Raw genomic sequence first — 21090 nt, forward strand, 5'->3', positions numbered from 1 at the left:
CTGTTGACAAGGGCATCACTGGACTTTTGGCTGAAACAACTACACATAGCCCCACTATGTGGTATCTCTGCATGGACTAGTTTGGGCTTCTTCATGATATAGCTTCCCAAGAAAACCAGGTGGAAATAACCTTCTTTTATGACCTCATCTTAGAAGCTGCAGAGAATCAACTTCATCCTAGTCAAAAACCCATGCAAATCTAAAGGGAGAAAACAGAGACTCTACTTTTCAAGTGTCAAAATTATTTCAAGAAGAGGGTATAGAGTTAGAGATATTGTGGTAGCCAACATTGGAAAAATCTAATACTCCCTTAACAGGAAACGAGAAAACAGCAATCAACTTTGAAAGCTGGAAAAATAAACTAATGATTAATTTTGCAAACCTAAGAAAGATGATTTTTAAAAATTATATATTTATTTTTTTATTTTTTAGACAGAGTCTCACTCTGTTGCCCAGGCTTGGAGTGCAATGGCACAATCTCAGCTCACTGCAACCTCCACCTCCCAGGTTCAAGCAACTCTCTTGCCTCAGCCTCCCAAGTAGCTGGGATTACGGGTGTGTGCCACCACACCTGGCTAATTTTCGTATTTTTAGTAGAGATGGGGGTTTTGCCATGTTGGCCAGACTGGTCTCGAACTCCTGACATTAGGTAATCTGCACACCTTGGCCTCCCAAAGTGATGGAATTACAGGTGTGAGACACCGCACCTGGCCTAAGAAAGATAATTCTAGGCCAGAAGTGAGTTCAGCTGAGAATCAAGATGTTTAAGAAGCAGTTGGATCCCTGGATCCCATTCCCCATCCCACAGGGCTGCGTAACATTCAGCAGAACCCTGGAGGTCTATTTTCTTGAGAGGACTTTTGGGCTGAGAGTTGACCACAACAGTTGAGCTTAAGGGCACATTCCTCAAAAAGGGACGCAATTACATGAATGCAAACTGATTGCTGACAGCCCCAGCCCTCTTGGCTCACAGAATGCTAAAACCACATAAGAACCCTTCAAACAGGAAATTGGAAGACTACTTTCTGGAGAATCTGAACAGTACATGAGGAAAAGGCAAGTAATATTGATACATGCATTGGGTTCCCCAATAGCATACACACAGACTTCACGGTGAATTGCAAGGTAAACAAGCCATACCTACTTACAAGACTTCCAATAAGTTGTTCAGTTCCCTATTTCTAACTGCAAGCCAGGCTGGATGCAATGGTTCATGCCTGTAATCTCAGCACTTTGAGAGGCCAAGGCGGGCAGATTGCTTGAGCCTAGGTGTTGGAGGCCGGCCTGGGCAACATAGCCAGACCCTGTCTCTACAAAAAAACTCATAATACTAGCCAGGAGTGGTGGCAAATGCCTGTACTCCCAGCTACTTGGGAGGCTGAGGGAGGAGGATCACTTAAGCCCAAGAAACCATGGAGGCTACAATAAGCTTTGGTTGCACCATTGCACTCCAGACTGACCAACAGAGTGAGACCCTATCCCTCAAAAAAGAAAAAACCCTGAGCAGACAACCAAGATTTACCAGACAAAGCCTCTAAAATGGAAGATACGGGCCAAAACAAGCAGAGACAGAAGCAAGTTGGAAGAACAAAACTGTGGAAATGTATTATCATGTTCACATATTTAGAATTTCTTTGATGATATTACACATCTATCTATGCCTATTTAGAGTATGTATATGAATATATAACTATGAAAAACAAAGAGGTTGCTGTTAAAAAGAACATTCAGAACAGAGGAAAAACAAAAGATGAGTAATTAAAAACTCAGTAGAATAGTTGGAAGAGAAGGTTGGGGAAATCTCTCTGAAGGTGGAGCAAAAGTACAGAGATGAAAATGAAAATGTTAAAATCAGAGATTAAATTCACGGATTCCAATGTTATGACAGGATTTCCAGAAGAGAGAATGGGAGGAGGAGGAACGTTGGGAAAGAGAGAAGGAAATTAAATGTTGGACTGGCAAGATTCTTTGGTTTTTGTTCAACTAATAGCAACAACTATTCTTATTAGTGGTATTGGCCAAACTCTCCTAAAGTCATTTTTTTTTTTTTTTTTTTTTTTTGAGATGGAGTCTCACTCTGTCACCCAGGCTGGAGTGCAGTGGTGCAATCTCGGCTCACTGCAACCTCTGCCTCCTGGGTTCAAGTGATGCTCCTGCCTCAGCCTCCTGAGTAGCTAGGATTACAGGCGCACGCCAGCACGCCCAGCTAATTTTTGTATTTTTAGTAGAGACAGGGATTTCACCATGTTGGTCAGGCTGGTCTCGAACTCCTAACCTTGTGATCTGCCCGCCTCGGCCTCCCAAAGTACTGGGATTACAGGGTTTTTTTTGTTTTTTTGTTTTTTTGTTTTTTTTAAGGATTTTTGGCTGTAAGTTTATTCAATGCAAAAGAATCCTCTCCAATTTTACTGAGGTGGCTGACCATGTCCACGACCAAATCCGCCTCTAAACTGGAATTCGGTTGCTGACCCAGCCCCAGCCTCGGCTTTCTTGCCGGTACCAGGTGGCACAGCACTCCGTCTGTAGGTATCTCTGTCAGCTTCCCCTCTTGTGAGTCTGGTAGGTCGCTCACCCTCCAGACCTTTAGGCCAAGGCCTGCCAGTCTCTGGACGGCTACGGCGTAGGGTGGCAGGCACAATCTCCGGGGGCAGATGAAGGTAGTCACGGAGATACTGGATACCCTCATTGGTAAGATACCATTAGAAATGTCTCCAGGCAAACTGTTCCTTCACGTAGCCTCGGGACTTGAGAGACTGCATGGCCTTCATGACATGAAGGTTGGGCACATTCTTGTCTGCCAGCTCCGGGTGCTTAGGCATGTGGACATCCTTCTTGGCCACCATGACTCCCTCCTTAAAAAGGAGTTCATAAATGGCAATCCGGTTCTTCTTAGGCATCAACATCTCTGCGGCTGCAGGGTCTGGGGCTGGGGCTGGAAAAGGGGATTACAGGTTTGAGCCACCGCGCCCGGCCCCAGATCCATTCTCAAGTAAAATCGGGGGTAGGGGCTGGGTCATCCAATGCTGTGCAATGAACTCTGCTCTGTTGAGACTCACTACAGAGGTTGGGCACGGTGGCTCACATCTGTAATCCCAGCACTTTGGAAGGCCGAGGCAGGCGGATCACCTGAGGTCAGGAGTTTGAGACCAGCCTGACCAATATGATGAAACCCCATCTGTACTAAAAATATAAAAATTAGCTGGGCATGGTGGCATGCACCTTTAATGCCAGCTACTCAGGAGACTGACACAGGAGAATTGCTTGAACCCAGGAGGCAGAGGTTGCCGTGAGTCGAGATTATGCCATTGCACTCCAGCCTAGGCAACAAGAGAGAAACTCTGTCTCAAAAAAAAAAAAAAAAAAAAAAAAAGACTCACTACAGCAAAAATGGCATCCTTTTCAAGTCTTCAAAATGCTCCTGCCATACTTCCAGGGCCTCCCAAGGTACTCTGGGTGGGGCAGAGGCAAAGATGCTCTGAGGTGAAGGGTGGAGCTCCCGGCACTGTGACCACCCACCCCAGGTTTCTCTCCCCCAAATCTCAGTGAATGAGAAAAGATGTCATTGCAGTCTCATAGGTGTTTGCCTAGACCTTACTGGAAAAGAAGGGAAGACAATGAGGGAGAAAGAGAAAAAGGAAATACACCAGGCATGGTGGCTCATGCCTGTAGTCCTAGCTACTCAGGAGGCTGAGGCGGGAGGGTTGCTTGACCCCAGGGGTTTGAGACTAGCCTGGGCAGCTAAGCAACACCTCATCTCTAAAAAAATTTTTTTAAGGATTTTTTTTTTTAAAGATGGACTTTTGCTCTTATTGCCCAGGCTGGAGTGCAGTGGCACGATCTTGGCTCATTGCAACCTCTGCCACTTGGGTTCAAGTGATTCTCCTGCCTCAGCCTCCCAAGTAGTTGAGATTACAGGTGCCTGCCACCATGCCTGGCTAATTTTTTTATGTTTTTAGTAGAGACGAAGTTTCACCATATTGGCCAGGCTGGTCTCGAACTCCTGACCTCAGGCGATCTGCCCACCTCAGCCTTCCATACTGCTGGGATTACAGGCGTGAGCCAGTGCGCCTGGCCTGAACTGGCTTTCTCCACCTATGGCATAAAATCACAGGTGTCTACATTCACATTTCAAATACTCCACTTAGTTAGCTTTGAGGTAGGCAGGGATTGCTATCTATATATCAGAGCATCCTCCCTGGCAGACGGGAGATGCAAACCAGGCCTTCAGATGGAATGGCAGGGTTCTTTGTGGCCCCCCAGCTGTCTGCTGTTTGTACTATCACCCCAGAGAACTCACAAGCCCCACACTGAGTTTCTTGGGGGCAGTTTTCACCACCGTTCATGTTCCCATTCTCCAAATGTTGCTGGGAACCTAATGCTGGGAACCTAATGGTTGGTTTGGGCACAGACATTCCACTACCTCCTGCCTCCATGAATCATCTCTTTCACCCCCACCTTCTTGGAAGGGGGCAGCCTGCAAGGAAGGATAGAGCTACAAAGATGCATAGATAAGGGAGACTTCCCAGAAGTGAGACATTTCTTGGGGTAGGAAGGGGAAGGCAGGGTCCCCTTTGTCTTGCTGCTCGGCTGGTGTTTTGATTTGGTCCCACCAAACCCAAAGATGTTATTTCTTAGCTTGTCCCTATCTCTCCCTTGCCCTTATCCCTTGTACAATTGGAGTTTCCTCTTTATTTATTTTATTTATTTATTTATTTTGAGACGGAGTCTGGCTCTGTCGCCCAGCCTGGAGTGCAGTGGCGCGAACTCGACTCACTGCAAGCTCCGCCTCCTGGGTTCATGCCATTCTCCTGCCTCAGCCTCCCAAGTAGCTGGGACTACAGGCGCCTGCCAAACGCCCGGCTAATTTTTTGTATTTTTAGTAGAGACGGGGTTTCACCGTGTTAGCCAGGATGGTCTTGATCTCCTGGCCTCTTGATCTGCCCGCCTCGGCCTCCCAAAGTGCTGGGATTACAGGCGTGAGCCACCGCGCCTGGCCCTTTCTCTTTATTTTTGTTGAGACAAGATCTCACTCTGTTGCCCAGCCTGGAGTGCAATGGCAAGATCATGGCTCACTGCAGCCTCCACCTCCTGGGTTCAAGCAATCCTCTCACTTCAGCAGCTTGAGTAGCTGGGACCACATGCATGCACCACTACACGCAGCTAATATTAAAAAGTGTTGTAGAGATGAGGTCCAACTGTTGCTCAGGCTGGTCTCAAACTCCTAGGCTCAAGTGATCCACCTGCCTCAGCCTCCCAAAGCGCTGGGATTACAGGCATGAGCCACCAAGCCTGGCCAGTTAAAGGTTCTCAACAGACCTCAGCTCAGACAGGTGGGTTCTGCTCCTAGGTCTTTCTGACTTTCCAACATATGCCAGATCAAACCAGGACCAAGAGCAGTTCAGAAGCTTCAAGGGATTTAGCAGAAAGGTGATTATGTGTCTTTACAGGCATTTATAATTTATCTGGAGAGATCTGATGAAATAAGAATAAAGAAAGTTGAGTTTGGCTAATTGTCTGCTCAGATTCTTCCCTTGTAAAATAGAGGATTTAATTAGCTTGATTATTCCCAGATGTTGAAAACAAGACTATATGCCATTAAATATTATTTAAGACACTGTTTGAAATGGTTGCATAATAGTTAATGTTAGGCTGGGCTCAGTGGTTCACACCTGTAATCGCAGCACTTTGGGAGGCCGAGGCGGGTGGATCATCTGAGATCAGGAGTTCGAGACCAGACTGGCCAACATGGTGAAACCCTGTCTCTACTAAAAATACAAAATTTAGCCAGGTATGGTGGCAGGCATCTGTAATCTGAGCTACTCAGGAGGCTGAGGCAGGAGAATTGTTCAAACCTGGGAGGTGGAGGTCACAATGAGCAGAGATTATGCCATTGCACTCCAGCCTGGGTGACAAGAGAAAAACTCCACCTCAAAAAAAAAAAAAAAGTTCATGTTATAGAAGATCGACATAACCATTTTGCTTTAATTAAACTTTACATGTTATTTCTAATTTTTACTATTATATACAATGTTCTTATGTATATCCTTAAATACTTGACCATGTAGGATGAATATTAACATTTTAAAAATACAATATGATAGGTATACGACGATTCTTCACTATTTTATTTTATTTTAATTTTTTGAGATGGAGTCTCAGTCTGTTGCCCAGGCTAGAGTGCAATGGTGCAATCTCGGCTCACTGAAACCTCCACCTCCCAGGTTCAAGTCATTCTCCTGCTTCAGCCTTCCAAGTAGCTGGGACTACAGGCATGTGCCACCATGCTGGCTAATTTTTGTATTTTTAGTAGAGATGGGGGTTTACCATGTTGGCCAGGCTGGTCTCGAATTCCCGACCTCATGTGATGCACTCACCTCGGCCTCCCAAAGTGTTGGGATTACAGGCGTGAGCTACCACACCTGGCCTCTTCACTATTTTAAATTGTGTTCCCTTTAAAATTTAGAATAACTTTTTTTAGGAGCCTGGATCTCTCTGTATTGCCCAGGCTGGGGTGCAGTGGTTATTCACAGGTGCCAGCATAGTCGCCTCAAACTCCTCGGCTCAAATGGGAACCTCAGCCTCCTGTGTAGTTGGGACTCCAGGTGAGCACCACTGTGCCCAGATTTAGTATGATTCTTTTTTTTTCTTGAGACAGAGTTTCACTTTTGTTGCCCAGGCTGGAGTGCAATGGCGCCATCTCGGCTCACCACAACCTCCATCTCCCGGATTCAAGTGATTCTCCTGCCTCAGCTTCCGAGTAGCTGGGATTATAGGCATGCGCCACCCTGCCTGGCTAATTGTGTATTTTTAGTACAGACAGGTTTTCTCCACGTTGGTCAGTCTGGTCTCGAACTCCTGACCTCAGATGATCCCGACTTCAGGTGATCTGCCTGCCTCGGCCTCCCAAAGTACTGGGATCACAGGCATGAGCCACTGCGCCCGGCCTAGCATGATTCTTTCAATGTTTCTTGCCCATTTATAGATATGCTTTCATTTTGAGGGATGCTATTTACGGTTCAAAAGACAAAATTACAACAAATTTAGTTGACTTTTATTTGAAATTCATAAATCGGGGCAGCCTCCATTCTACAAAATGGAATGAGAGATCCCACTGGGCAATGAAAGAACAGTGGGTTTTTTAAGGTGAGAACAGGGAAACAGAACAATAGAAAAAAAAAAGCTGATTTGTTAACAGGTTACTTCTGGTTACTTTTTTGTAAGAGCTACAGCAGAGGAATCTTCCTTATTAAGCTAACTCAGGAAGACTGGAAATCTCTCATTTTCAGAAAAAACAATTGGTCTTTTGGGTATCTATTTGCTTGCATAGATCAGTTTCAGCCTAAAATTTCAGTTCAATTATCTGGCAGTTAGCACGAGTTACTTCATATCAGTTTGGTTTGGTCTTCTGGGATCCAGTTCAGGAGCTCAGTCTAAAACAATAGTTTCTCAGGATTTTTGTTTAACAATCATTATCTTAGCCGGGCATGGTGGTTCACGCCTGTAATCCCAGCACTTTGGGAGGCTGAGGCAGGTGGATCACCTGAGGTCAGGAGTTCGAGACCAGCCTGGCCAAGATGGTGAAACCCTGTCTCTACTAAAAATACAAAAATTAGCCAGGCGTGGTGGCACACGCCTGTAATCCCAGCTACTCGGGAGGCTGAGGTAGGAGAATCGCATGAACCTGGGAGGTGGAGGTTGCAGTGAGCCGCGATCATGCCATTGCACTCCAGCCTGGGCAACAAGAGTGAAACTCCATCTCAGGAAAAAAAAAAAAAAAAAAAAAAAGTCATTATCTGAACTTACTAATTTATCTGCCGTTGTAAATGTTGTAATTTTTTTCCAGCTTGTCGTTTGCCTTTCAAGTTCTGTGTGTCCCATCTTCCATTAACAGCAAAGTTGGCTCTTTTCTATTGTTTTTCTTATTTTTATGCTTTTTTCTTTTTATGTATTTCTTTATGCTTTCATTACCCCCTAACTGAGCTGGTCACTCACAGGCCATCTTGTAGTTCAGAAACCAGGCTCCATGAGAGAAGAAAGCTGGCCGAGGTCCCTATGTGAAGAAAGTGTGGGAGCCAGAATTGAAACCCAGGCCTGTGGAGGGAAGAGCCTACATGGGCCCTTCTCAGATCAGATGCCATCTCGGTTCAGAAAGAGCCTAGGAAGTGAGGGCGAGGCTTCAGGGGGCTGCTCAAGTTCCCAAAGGCGATGGAAGAGCAAGCTGACTGCTGTCCACTCCTGCTGCCAGGCAGCTCTGCTCTCATGCCTTCTTGTGGCATTGGCAATGAGACGTCCGGAACCTCTCTTCACTCAACAGATTCCTGAAAGTGATCACGGTACACTGGACTGTGGGACTCTGCCTTCCAGGATCTCACAGTCTAGTGGGAAATCCTATAGCCGCCTTCAGCTTAGACTGTCATTTTAGGAAGGTAAGTGGCCATGGGTGTGCAGAAGCCGCAGCTCCAAAGATGTCTACTGATGAACACACGAGCCTTTCGGCATCAGAGCCTGCAGCACTGATGTAGGCCCAGTGTTGGACTTCAGGCTGTGTGGCCAGAGCCTGACAGCCAGGAGCCCCACCCCACCGACCAATCCCTGCATCAGACAAATGGGGAGGACAGATGGATTACATGCACAATTCCATGTCAGTTACATGCTCAATCCCCGAATGTGTCAGCTCTTTCCTAACTTCCCAGGTTGATAAGGTAACCTGGGGATAAAACATGGGAGTATGGTGGCTCACGTCTGAAATCCTAGGACTTTGGGAGGCCGAGGCGGGTGGATTGCCTGAGGTCAGGAGTTTGAGATCAGCCTGGCCAACATGGTGAAACCCTGTCTCTAACAAAAATACAAAAATTAGCTAGGTGTGGAGGCGGGAGGATCACCTGAGTTCGAGATCAGCCTGGCCAATATGGTTAAACCCCGTCTCTACTAAAAATACAAAAATTAGCCAGGCGTGGTGGCGTGTGCCTGTAATCCCAGCTACCTGGGAGGCTGAGGCAGAAGAATCACTTGAACCCAGGAGGCGGAGGTTGCAGTGAGCCGAGATCATGCCACTGCACTCCAGCCTGGGTGACAGAGAGAGACTTGTCTCAAAAAACAAAACAAAAAACAAACAAACAAACAAAACAAAAACAGGCCGGGCACAATGGCTCACGCCTGTAATCCCAGCACTCTGGGAGGCCGAAGCAGGTGGATCACCTGAGGTCAGAAGTTTGAGCCTAGCCTGGCCAACATGGTGAAACCCTGTCTCTACTAAAAATACAAAAATTAGCCGGGTGTGTTGGCACACGTCTATAATAATCCCAGCTACTCAGGAGGCTGAGGCAGGAGAACTGCTTGAACCTGGGAGGCGGAGGTTGCAGTGAGCTGGGATTGTGCCATTGCATTCCAGCCTGGGCTACAAGAGAAAGACTTCATCTAAAAAAAACAAAACAAAACAAAAAAAACAAAAACAAAAAAACCCAGAAAACAAAACAAAACAAAACGTGGTAGTGACAAGTATTTCTGTGGACAAGCAGCACTGGGCTTGGCTTCTGGTTTTAGACTGTGTCAGGCCACTCGTCTCCCTAATTTCCTCTCTGACTTACACCAGATCCTTATTCAGTAACCCCAAAGGTGTGGTCTCCTGAAAAATGAGAGGGGTCTTTATTTCCTGGACCATGAGGGAGCACTGTCCGACCTCCCTGTTAGGTGAATCACCCCTGTGCTGGCATTCTCCCCTTCCTCCATCCCCCTTCTCTCTTTCCATCTCCCTCTCTCTCAGCGTGACTGGACAAATGTTGCACGGGGCAGAAACACTATATGCTAGACCCTGTGAACCGTTAGACAGAAGAAATGTATTTCTTTCTCTCTACTCAGACCCACTCTTAAATTTTACTGTGGAGATTACTGTTAGGCCCCAAAAGGTGAGTGGCAGGGAGGGGACTGTTTCAGGAAACTGTTTGCCCAGCGGCAGGGACAGGCTCAACTTCCAGAAAGAACTCCATTTGGCTGGACGCAGGGAAAAGAAGGTTGGTTAAAGCTGGAGAAGCGAGCATGGATCAGGGAGCAGCATAAACGCCAGGCCGGGAGAAGTCACCACGAGGCAGAGAAGAGGGATCATCAGTGGGACACAGAAATGGCAAGCAGAAATCATTGCTCTTTACCGATTACAAAATAATACATTTCTACAAAGTTGTCCTCATCCTGCTGTGCCCCTTCTCTCTAGTGGACTTTGTACATTGTAAGTGCTCCATGTTTACACAGTTAATAAATGGAAGGACAGACGAGCTTATAAAGTCAATCCTTTCTTACTTATCCCATCTAAGGAAAACCCCTAGGTCCCATGCACCCCGAGGCCCTTCCACCCTAACAACCTCATTTCCCTGAAAAGCATGTTTGGAAGCCTTTCTATGACAAAGTTATATAAATCGTGATATTCCTCTTCAATTTTCATAATGTGAACTCTCACGATGGGCCTTAGCTTAGTTCATCTGTCTCCCATCGCCCGACACTGAGAGGTCATTTCCACGGGTTTGCTGTGCAGCTCCCAGAGGTGCAGACCCCGCAGCGGCCGCTGGGGCGGGGATCCTGGGGCCTCTCGCACGGGTTGGGTTCAGGAGGAAGAGAATGAACCTGTTCCTAGCGCTCAGCGGGACCCAGCGACAGGTGTGGCTGTGGCTGTGGCTGCGGCCAGGAAAGAGGCCGAGACGCGGGATGGGTCGAGAGCTGCTGGGGCGGGGACGCAGAGGGCTCCTCCTAGATCCCCGCGCACTCAGGCGCCTCCCCTGGCTCCCAGCCCCACCTCGGCTGCTGCTCCGCGGCGGGAAGGCGCGGCCCCGGCTCCCGCAGGGCCCAGGCCCCGCGCGCGAAGAGCAGGCCGGGTGCCCCGGGACGAACTTGCCCAGCACTGTCAGCTTCCAGCTGTGGGAAGGGCTGGTGGCAAGTGGGACCTGGAAGCAGTGCCGAGCCCGAGGGCGGAGAGCAAGGGACGTCTGCGTAAGGCTGGCCCGGCGCGCTGGCTGCCATCTCCAGGTCAGCGGGGACCACATTTGCGCCCGGGACACCAATGTGCCCCCAGAGGACAGCGTGGCCCGAAGCGACCTCCGATTCCCAAGAGAAGCTGCCCACGTTGCTCGGGACCCCTGGGAAGCCCTGCTGGTAGGAGTAGTTGGGGGCCAGCACCCCAGACTGACCGGGGCCTAGGATCGGGGCCTGCGCCCAGGCTGCCTCCACGCTGGGCCTGCTCTGGCTTCTCTTCTGTACACGAGCTCTCCGGTTCTGAAACCAAACCTGGGAGCCAAGAAGGAGAGACGGAGATGGGGAGGGAAGGAGAGAAAGGGAAAAAAGGCATTGCTAATCAAGCCCATTCCCATAATTATCACCAAGTAGCATGTGACCAGGGTTAAACACCTACCAAATAAAACACCCCCTGGAGCTTAGAGCAGGAGCAAACTCCTTGGCTAGGCTGATTCAAACCGTTCCCTGCGTGGCCCACCTTCCTTCCAGTCAACTCTCCCCAAAGCCCCACCTTGCGGCCTCACTGCCGTCCTGCGCCCCAGCCCTTCTGAGTGTCCTGTGTGCCGACACCTTCCTCGGACCGCTTCTCTACCTGCCAAATGCACTTTATCCTTTGCTATCCCTGTCCTCTCTCAAAAACACCTCTTCTGTTCTATCAGACAGATTTTGCTTTTTGTTTTTAAAGCCGTGAGGACCTTTGCCTTCTTAAAACATTGTTGGCCGGGCGCGGTGGCTCACGCCTGTAATCCCAGCACTTTGGGAGGCCGAGGCGGGTGGATCACGAGGTCAGGAGATCGAGACCATCCTGGCTAACATGGTGAAACCCCGTCTCTACTAAAAAATACAAAAAATTAGCCGGGCGTGGTGGCACGCGCCTGTAGTCCCAGCTACTCGGGAGGCTGAGGCAGGAGAATGGCGTGACCCCGGGAGGCGGAGCTTGCAGTGAGCCGAGATCGCGCCACTGCACTCCAGCCTGGGCGACAGAGCGAGACTCTGTCTCAAAACAAAAACAAAAACAAAAAAACATTGTTATTCATCACGTAACTGCCCCCTTTTTAAACATATACACTCATTATTATCAAATACGTATTAAAAACATACCGTGTGCCTGCCCAGCCCCGGGAAGACGGCCAGGGCCTGACTATACAAATGGACCACGCAGGCCAGGCCACCTGCAACACCAGGACCCGGGCCCATGCCTCTGCAGCCTCCGCACGGAACTGCTCTCCCCTGCTTTTTACATGCACACCCTCTTCGCTTCCTTCCAACCCAGAACCAACCAAGGAAAGCCAAATGTGCTGCCCTACCTAATCCCATAGAATGCCCCCATCTAGTCAGCCACCCCAGCTCCCCCAGGCCCACAGCCTCCCTCAGAGCCTTCCTGGGGCTTCCCTTGTCCCACGATGAAGCTTCCTGCTCCTAGACCTGCTGGAAATCTCTGCAAACGCCAGCAGTGGCTGACTCCCTTGCAGTAGCAAGATCTGAATAAACAGCTTTTGCAGCCCTGCAGGGTGGCTCATGCCTGTAATCCCAGCACTTTGGGAGGCCTAGGCGGGTGGGTCATTTGAGGTCAGGAGTTCAAGACCAGCCCCGCCAACATAGCGATAAACCTATCTCTACTGAAAATACAAAAATTAGCCGAGCATGGTGATGGGTGCCTGTAATCCCAGCTACTCGGAGACTAAGGCAGGAGAATCGCTTGAGCCTGGGAGGCTGAGGTTGCAGTGAGCCAAGATTGCTCCACTGCACTCCAGCCTGGGCCACAGAGCAAGACTCTGTCTCAAAAAACAAAACAAAAATAGCTTTTGCCTGTTCTCATGGGGGTGGTCTCATGTCCACAACAGCAATGCATAAAATAGACACCCATCTGAGTAAATGCCTCTTGCCACCGCTAATATCTTAGTTCAGTTTCTTTTCCTTCTTTTTTTTTTTTTTCCTGAGACATTGGTTGTCTTGCTCTATTGCCCTGGAGTGCAGTGGCACCATCTCAGCTCACTGCAACCTTGACCTCCCGGATTCAAGAGATTCTCCTGCCTCAGCCTTCCAAGTAGCTGGGATTACAGGCATGTACCACCACGCCTGGCTAATTTTTGTATTTTTAGTAGAGATAAGGTTTGACCATGTTGGTTAGGCTGGTCTTGAACTCCTAACCTCAGGTAATCTGCCTGCCTGGGCCTCCCAAAGTGCTGGGATTACAGGCATGAACCACTGCGCCCGGCTTTAGTTCAGTTTCAATCCCTGTGGGTTCTTTGACTCCACCTCATGCAAATATATCCTGTGTGCAAAACACACCTCTCCTTTTCCCAAACACAGTCAGTCCCTTCTCCTCCTGAATTTTGGGGCAGGGCATCAAAATCACTCAAAAAGCTGAGTCATGAGTCCTGGGAGGGCTCAGCCAGGCCCCCAGGAACACAAGGGCAGCCTCTTCCCTGTCCCAGCCTCCAGGCAGCTCTGAAGGCCTCAGGCTGAGCAGTGCAGTGACAACACAAACAATTCACCTGCTGATTGCAAGACAAAGACCCAATTCTCTGCCTGGCATTCCCGTAACCTCTGGGCACACCCAGCCCCAGCCGGCCCAGCTGCTGGCTGCTCACCAAACCCAGACTGCCTTCCTCCCTCAGGGCTTTTGCTTTAGGAACTTTTAAGGATTTGGAAAGAAAGAAAATTTTTAATTTAATTATTATTATTTTTTTTTGAGACAGTCTTGCTCTTGTTGCCCAGGCTGAAGTGCAATGGTGCGATCTCGGCTCACCACAACCTCTGCCTCTCGGATTCAAGCGATTCTCTTGCCATAGCCTCCTGAGTAGCTGGGATTACAGGCGCCCGCCACCATGCTCAGCTAATTTTTTTTTATTTTTTAGTAAAGACGGGGTTTCCCCATGTTGGCCAGGCTGGTCTCGAATTCCTGACCTCAGGTGATCCACCCACCTTGGCCTCCCAAAGTGCTGGGATTACAGGCATGAGCCACCATGCCTGAATATTTAAATTTTTTAAAAAGGGCCTCTGCAAGCACAGAGCCATCTTCCTATGCAGCAAACTCTGCCAGACCCTCTGGGTCAAATTACCTGTGTCTCCCAAGTGCCCCCTGAAGGGACATGCAGCGTCACATCTAAGCTGCAGAATTTTGGGGTTTCCCATTTCAGTTCCAAGAAATATGAGCAAGAGCCAGCCATAACCCAAACCATTTACTGAACTTTTGAAGCCAGTTCTTTTGTCTGTAAAGTGGTCATGACATTGTACCTACCTAGTAGGGGTGTTTGGGCTTCCAGGACACAAGGAGTGGAAAGTCTGTGGGTGCTGTAATAAAGATCCAGCGGGCTGCTGACTCCCTCCCCAACAGTTGCATTTTCCTAAGGCCAGCAGATAAGGCTGTCATCCTCTTTGTTTCCAACCCTTAGGGCTAGCTCAACTTTTCTGTCTCCTAGCAAACACTTTGTAAAGTTGGAACAGCAGACATCCACAGGAAAGAAGCTATGGAAATTACTGCAGCTACTAATTCCAAAATTAAAAAACCCTACCCCGTCCCCACCCTCACCCTGCTCTACCATGTTCTTGATTCTCTGGTCAAACCTTTCCCCTCTGGGTTGTGTTGGTTTAAATATCTCTGGGGTTATATAGATTTTTTAAATAAAATTCTTAACAGCGCTCCTTGCACATAGCAAATCCTCAGTGGATGTTCATTCTTACTTGGTTAGGTCCTGACTTATTGCACCATTTTTATTAAGCACCTCCCAAAGGCAAGAAGGAAGAAAAAAGGGAATAAGACACAATGGCTGTCTGGGAGAAGCTCTCAGATGACTGGGGAAATGGGGGCTGATGGCTGGAGGAGGAGGTGTCACAATAGCAGGTAGAGAAGACAGGGTGGGATAAGTCACCCCCTCCCCCTGTGAGGCAGTTGTGGATGATTCAACTCTGCTGCACCTGAGAACTGCCTGGGGGAATTTCAGAACTCCCTGGGCCCAGGGGTTGAGCCCTAGACTAGTAAATTGGACATGCATTGTACAGCTTAGTCCATAGTAAAGCTTTCCAGTTGATGACAATGAGCAGTCACAGCCAAGAGCCCCATGTGTAGGGCTTCAGGTCTGCGTGCTGGAGTCACCTGGAGCTGAAATGCTTAGACATGCCTGGGCCAGACTCCCAAAGATTCTGATTCCAGTGCTTTGGGGCGGGGCACTGACGGAGTCTAGGGTTGAAAACCTTTGGTCCAGTCCTAGCTACACATCAGAATCACCTGGCGAGCTTCTCAAGTAACCTGTGTGTTCTCAGCCTCCACTCTCAGGGACTCAGAGAGTTCATTTCGGGCAGCCACTGTCAAACTTGGCTGCATGCGTCAATCACCTGGGGGTAGGGAGATGAAAATTCCTAGGCTGCACCACACTCATCATCTCAGACCTCCTAGGGTAGAGACTCGGTGCCCTGAATGACTACAATGTGTTGCCCCAAGGCTGAGACCCAGAGGATCAAATCCCACGGGAGCCCTGGGAGCCTCAGGGATCCCACCCCTTCCAGGGGTTCCTGTGAGACTACAGCTGTGTCTGTATCACACTCAGTGATTTGCCCCTGCCTTTTCACTCCCCATTCTCTGAGTGGATTTTTCCAGAGGCTGCATGAGGTAGGGCAAGGATGAAATTTGGAACATCTGAGAATTTTCTATTCGCTAGTCTTCTGATGCCATTCCTCTTGCTACATGTTCTGGCTTTGACGATACAGTTGCTTTTCTTGAAGAAAATGTTACTTAAGTTATGATGTAATAGGTTTTTTTTTAATGTATTAGTGAATACTTTTCAGTTTTACAGTTTTTTTTGCTTTTTTTTTTTTTTTTTTTTTGAGACAGGGTCTCCCTGTGTCACCCAGATTGGAATATAGTGCCACAATCACGGCTCACTGCAGCCGTAACCTCTTGGGCTCAGGTGATCCTCCCACTTCAGCCTCCTGAGTAGCTGGGACCACAGGTGCATACCACCACACTCAGCTAACTTTTGGTGGGTTTTTTTTGTAAAGATAAGGTTTCACCATGTTGCCCAAGCTGGTTTCAGACTTCTGGGCTCAAGTGATCCATTCACCTTCACCTTCCAAAGTGCTGGGATTACAGGCACAAGCCACTGCACCCAGCCCAGTTCGGCAGCTTTAATTTCTAATATGGTAACTATTTGACAGCTATAACCCACATAAACCAATTTAGACACCACCACTTGCCAGAGCTGTAACCTAAATTACTAAACCTTGCTTATCTTTATCTTCCCAATCCAGTGAATGCGGATAATACTGACCTCACAGGGATATTGAGAAAATTAACTCAAAAATGCTTTTTAAGCCTGTGGAAAAACAGACGCACAATATATGCCCCCTGCTTCCCAGTTAGAGAGACAGAAATAGCTACATTTACACTTTACCTGGATTCGTGGCTCAGGAATCTGTGTTTTTCTGGCCAGTTCTTCTCTGACAGTAATTCCAGGATAGGGGTCTGTTTGGAAGGCCTCTATAAGAATCATGTATTGATATTTGTCGAACTTGGTCCTCCTGCGCCTCCGGCCTCGCTCAGGTTCTGGGACAGCTACACGGTGTGAGGCAAGAGAAGGAACACTCAGAGGACCGCTGGCTGAGCTGTGAGATCCAAGACTTTACCTCCCATCCCAGCTCAGCCAAGGGCCCGCAGCCTCCTCAAAGGAAGGAGTTTGCTACCCTGCACGAAGCTTAGGCCACTTGGCAGGGGCCTCTCCACTCTCCCCTACATCTGGGTTGTGTTGTATTCCTCTGAGTGAATTCTATTTTGAGCTGGGTCGCAAGTCAATAGTGAGTCCAAATCTGATGGACTCGGCATCCACCCCAAGATGCTGCCACTGGGCCCCTCTGCACAATCCCATGAAATGGACTCAACCTGCGCCCAGACTCCCTTCAGCTCCAACTTGGGGGCTCCACCTGCATGTCTTATGGATACGAGAAAAGTCAGAACACCCTAAACAGTTTAGGGGCATTAAAATGTAAAATATAGCTACAACGTGTAGACACACGTCCAGATACTGATGTGAGAGAGATGGGCTCTTGCAGGGCTCCTCCTAACAAGCACTCTGGTAACCCGTAAGTTACTTTTGTCCTTTGCTAAGACCCAAAATATACAAATATTAAGAAATGCCAGAAAACAAAACAGAAATAAATTTTTATGTTTAATGCGAGAAAAACCTAAAATTGAAGTATTGTTATGCATTACTTTGTATTTTCCCTTACGACCTGGGAAAGCCCCAGCCCTCAATTTGAGCCTTGGGCTCCCTGAGTTCATCAGATTTGGACTCACTATTGACTTGTGACTCAGCTCAAAATAGAATTCACTCAGAGGAATAAAACACAACCCAAGCAAAGAAGCTAAGGCTGCCTTCCGCTGAAAGACCTCCCTTGCGTAGCAGAGGAGAAAGCGCCTCTGCCCAAATCCAGAGCTCCCAGGAGTGCTGCCCCACCCTGCAAAAGGGAAATTTTCCCTTTTCTACACTTTACATTTTGAAAAAGAGCTGTACCACGCATGGATGCCTTCCACTTTTTGAACTCATCAAAGGTGGCTTTAAGGGTTTGGCTTGATTTCTCAGCCTTTATTTTTTAAGCCTTCCTTTTTTATTGCTTTTTGTTTGTTTGTTTTTAATCAAGACAGGGTCCCACTCTATCACCCAGGCTGGAGTGCAGTGGCATGATCACAGGTAATTGCAACCTTGACCTTCTAGGCTCAAGCGATCCTCCCACCTCAGCCTCCCAAGTAGCTGGGATTAGAGGCGCACACCACCACACCTGGCTAATTTTTTAAAAAAACTTTTGTAGAGACAAGATCTCACTGTTTGCCCAGGCTGGTCGTGAACTCCTGAGCCTTCCCCTTTCTAAGCCTCAGCACTGAATGTCACGTTGGACAGTAAACTTTAAGGCAGCCACATCAGGCAGGACCTGCCACTCACAGTCCACGATGTATCACCAAAAGAGAGGCTTCGATCCAGTTCCCCAGCTTCTCCCACTTCCAGAAAGGAAGCCTGCCTGACCCTCAGAAAGAACTCACTGTCTGAAGCCATGAGCCGAGCTCGCTGTCCACTGGGAGCATCAGTGGAAACAGATTACCTCCTGGGAGGCTTGTTAAAATGCTCCAAGGGACCCACCCAGGTAAGCCCCTTGTTAGCACTTTGCAAGGTCCGCCTCCCTTAATACTATCTTCTCTGGGAATGGATGTTCCCAAGAGCAGTCAAGGAACGTTTTTCTAGCTTCCCTTGAGAGCACAGAGATTTTTCTTTATCTGCTCCCCTGGCCTTACAGAATTGTTGAGATGAGCATGCCTAAACCAGGGCTTCGAGAAACATTATGTAAGGTTGCCAAGCACGGCCTCAGAATAGCGTAGAACCAATCTGAACATCATTAGTCATCAGGGAGTGTTGTTTTGAAGGGCATGTCCATACATGAATTAGTTACAGATGGAAAAGGAAACATCTTTGCATCCCAAATGTGTCCCTCCTGTCCTCGTTGGGTGCTGCAGGCTCCAAGAAAACATGCCCCAGAGGAGAGTTGAGCTTCAGTGTCACTTGGTTACATGGAACTCTCCACGGCTCTGTTTCCTCATCCCAGTCCTCATTATTACCATGTACCCCATGTGATGTTTTGATCATGAAACGAGCTCTTACAAAGCAGCTACCATTGTGCCCACTCTTGTGCCTACCCAGCACATAGATGGTGGTGAGTCAAGATTCAGATTTGTGCCATATCAGAGCCTGTTTCTCTTGAATTTGGATGGACTGATCAAGCTCCACGGTTTCCTAGTACCACGTAAACCGAAGTAAATAGGACCGTGCTGGCCGGGCATGGTGGCTCACACCTCTAATCCCAGCACTTTGGGAGGCTGAAGCGGGCAGATCACTTTAGGCCAGGAGTTCGAGACCAGCCTAGTCAACATGGTGAAATCCCATCTCTACTAAAAATACAATAATTGGCTGGGCACGGTGGCTCATGCCTGTAATCCCAGCACTTTGGGAGGCCGAGGCGGGTGGATCACCTGAGGTCAGGAGTTCAAGACCAGCCTGGCTGACATGGTGAAACCCCATCACTACTAAAAATACAAAAATTAGCCAGGTGTGGTGGCGAATGCCTATAATCCCAGCTACTGGGGAGGCTGAGGCAGGAGAATCACTTGAACTCAGTAGGTGGAGGTTGCAGTGAGCCGAGATCGCACTACTGTACTCCAGCTCAGGGGTGACAGAGCAAGACTCTGTCTCAAAAAATAATAATAAAATAAATTTAAAAAATAAAAAAAATTAGCCAGACGTGGTGGCGGGCACCTGTAATCCCAGCTGTCTGGGAGGCTGAGTCAGGAGAATCGCTTGAACCCAGGAGGCAGAAGTTGCAGAGAGCTGAAATCACACCACTGTACTCCAGCCTGGGTGACAGAGCAAGACTCCGTCTCTCTCTCTCTTTCTATATATATATATATATATATATATATACACACATACATATATACATATACATATATATACATACATATATACACATACATATATACATATATACACACATATATACATATATACACACATATATACATATACATATATATATATATACACACACACATATATAAATAGGACAGTGCTCTGAAAACTGCCTTGAGGTAGCAGGAAAGGAAGAAGTGAACAGAGGACCAGTTGGCAATCTGCATATCTACCAGTTTAACTCACTCTGAGACTGGCAGGATGGGACATTACTTACAATCACTTTTTTTTTTTTTTGATATGGAGTTTTGCTCTTGTTGCCCAGGCTGGAGTGCAAAACTCGGCTCACCGCAACCTCCGCCTCCCGGATTCAAGCGATTCTCCTCCCTCAGCCTCCCGAGTAGCTAGGATTACAGGTGTGTGCCACCAAGCCCTGCTAATTTTGTATTTTTAGTAGAGACGGGGTTTCTCCATGTTGGTCTGGCTGGTCTCGAACTCCCGATCTTTGGTGATCTGCCCGCCTCAGCCTCCCAAAGTCCTGGGATTACAGGCGTAAGCCACCACGCCCGGCCTTACAATCACATTTTAATGACCACAAGTGGTCTCTTTCAAGCTACTATAAAGTTTTGTTTTGGTTCTAGCTAGATTAATTTGCAAATGAAATGTTTTTGGGCATCCTAATAAGGTATTTGGGGATTGTCTTAGAAAAGCAAAGAAAGAAAAAGAAATTATTCCCACCAAGGTCTGTGCTGAGCTGGAAGATTTAAATACCAAAAGGAAATCATGTTCTTTGCAGCAACATGGATACAGCTGGAGGCCATTTTCTTAAGCAAATAAATGCAGAAACAGAAAACCAAATACCTTGTGTTCTCTCTATTAAGTGGGAGCTAAATACTGGGTTCACAAGGACACAAAGATGGGAAAAATAAACACTGGGGATTCCAATAGGAGGGTGGGAGAAAAAGGGGCAAAAAATTACCTGTCAGGGACTATGTTCACACTTGGTCGATGGGATCATTAAAAGCCCAAACCTCTGCTGGGCATGATTGCTCACACCTGTAATCCCAGCACGTTCGGAGGCAGAGGCGGGAGGATCACCTGAGGTCAGGAGTTCAAGACCAGCCTGACCAACATAGTGAAACCCCCGTCTCTACTAAAAATGCAAAAATTAGCTGGGCGTGCTGGCGGGTGTCTGTAGTCCCAGCTACTTGGGAGGCTGAGGCAGGAGAATCGCTTGAACTCAGCGGGTGGAGGTTGCTGAGATGGCGCCACTGCACTGCAGCCTGGGAAACAGAGCAAGGCTCCATAAAAAAAAAAAAAAAAAAAAAATCACCAATAGGCCAAGCGTGGTGGCTTGTGCCTGTAATCCCAGCACTTCAGGAGGCCAAGGTGGGTGAATCGTTTGAGACCAGCCTAACCAACATGGTGAAACCACCGTCTCTACTAAAAATACAAAAATTAGCCCGGTGTGGTGGCGCATGCCTGTAATCCCAGCTACTTGGAGGCTGAGGCACAAGAAATGCTTGAACCTGGGAGGTGGAGGTTGCAGTGAGCTGAGATTGTGCCACTGCACTCCAGCCTAGGTGACAGAGCAAGACTCTGTCTCAAAAAAAATAGAAAAAAGCACTACGATCCTAATTGT

The 21090-nt window shown here is 48.0% G+C and overlaps 1 protein-coding gene and 1 pseudogene across 1 annotated transcript in view; both read right to left on the reverse strand.

The window, feature by feature from the left end:
• Positions 1–2350: 2350 nt before the first annotated feature.
• LOC112134925 (small ribosomal subunit protein eS10-like) lies at positions 2351–2931 on the reverse strand (annotated as a pseudogene).
• Positions 2932–10119: 7188 nt separating this feature from the next.
• LOC129047919 (double homeobox protein 4C-like) overlaps positions 10120–21090 on the reverse strand; it is a 57393-nt gene continuing 46422 nt past the window's right edge. Inside the window, exons 2-3 of the mRNA XM_054520195.2 lie at positions 16392–16552; positions 10120–11271 (exon numbers count right to left, since the gene is read on the reverse strand). Coding sequence (XP_054376170.2) covers positions 10738–11271; positions 16392–16490 — 633 coding nt within the window. The 5' untranslated portion in view covers positions 16491–16552 and the 3' untranslated portion in view covers positions 10120–10737. The remainder of the gene's footprint in view (positions 11272–16391; positions 16553–21090) is intronic.

This window comes from Pongo abelii, chromosome 13, assembly GCF_028885655.2.
Source record: "Pongo abelii isolate AG06213 chromosome 13, NHGRI_mPonAbe1-v2.0_pri, whole genome shotgun sequence".
Lineage (NCBI taxonomy): Eukaryota > Metazoa > Chordata > Mammalia > Primates > Hominidae > Pongo > Pongo abelii.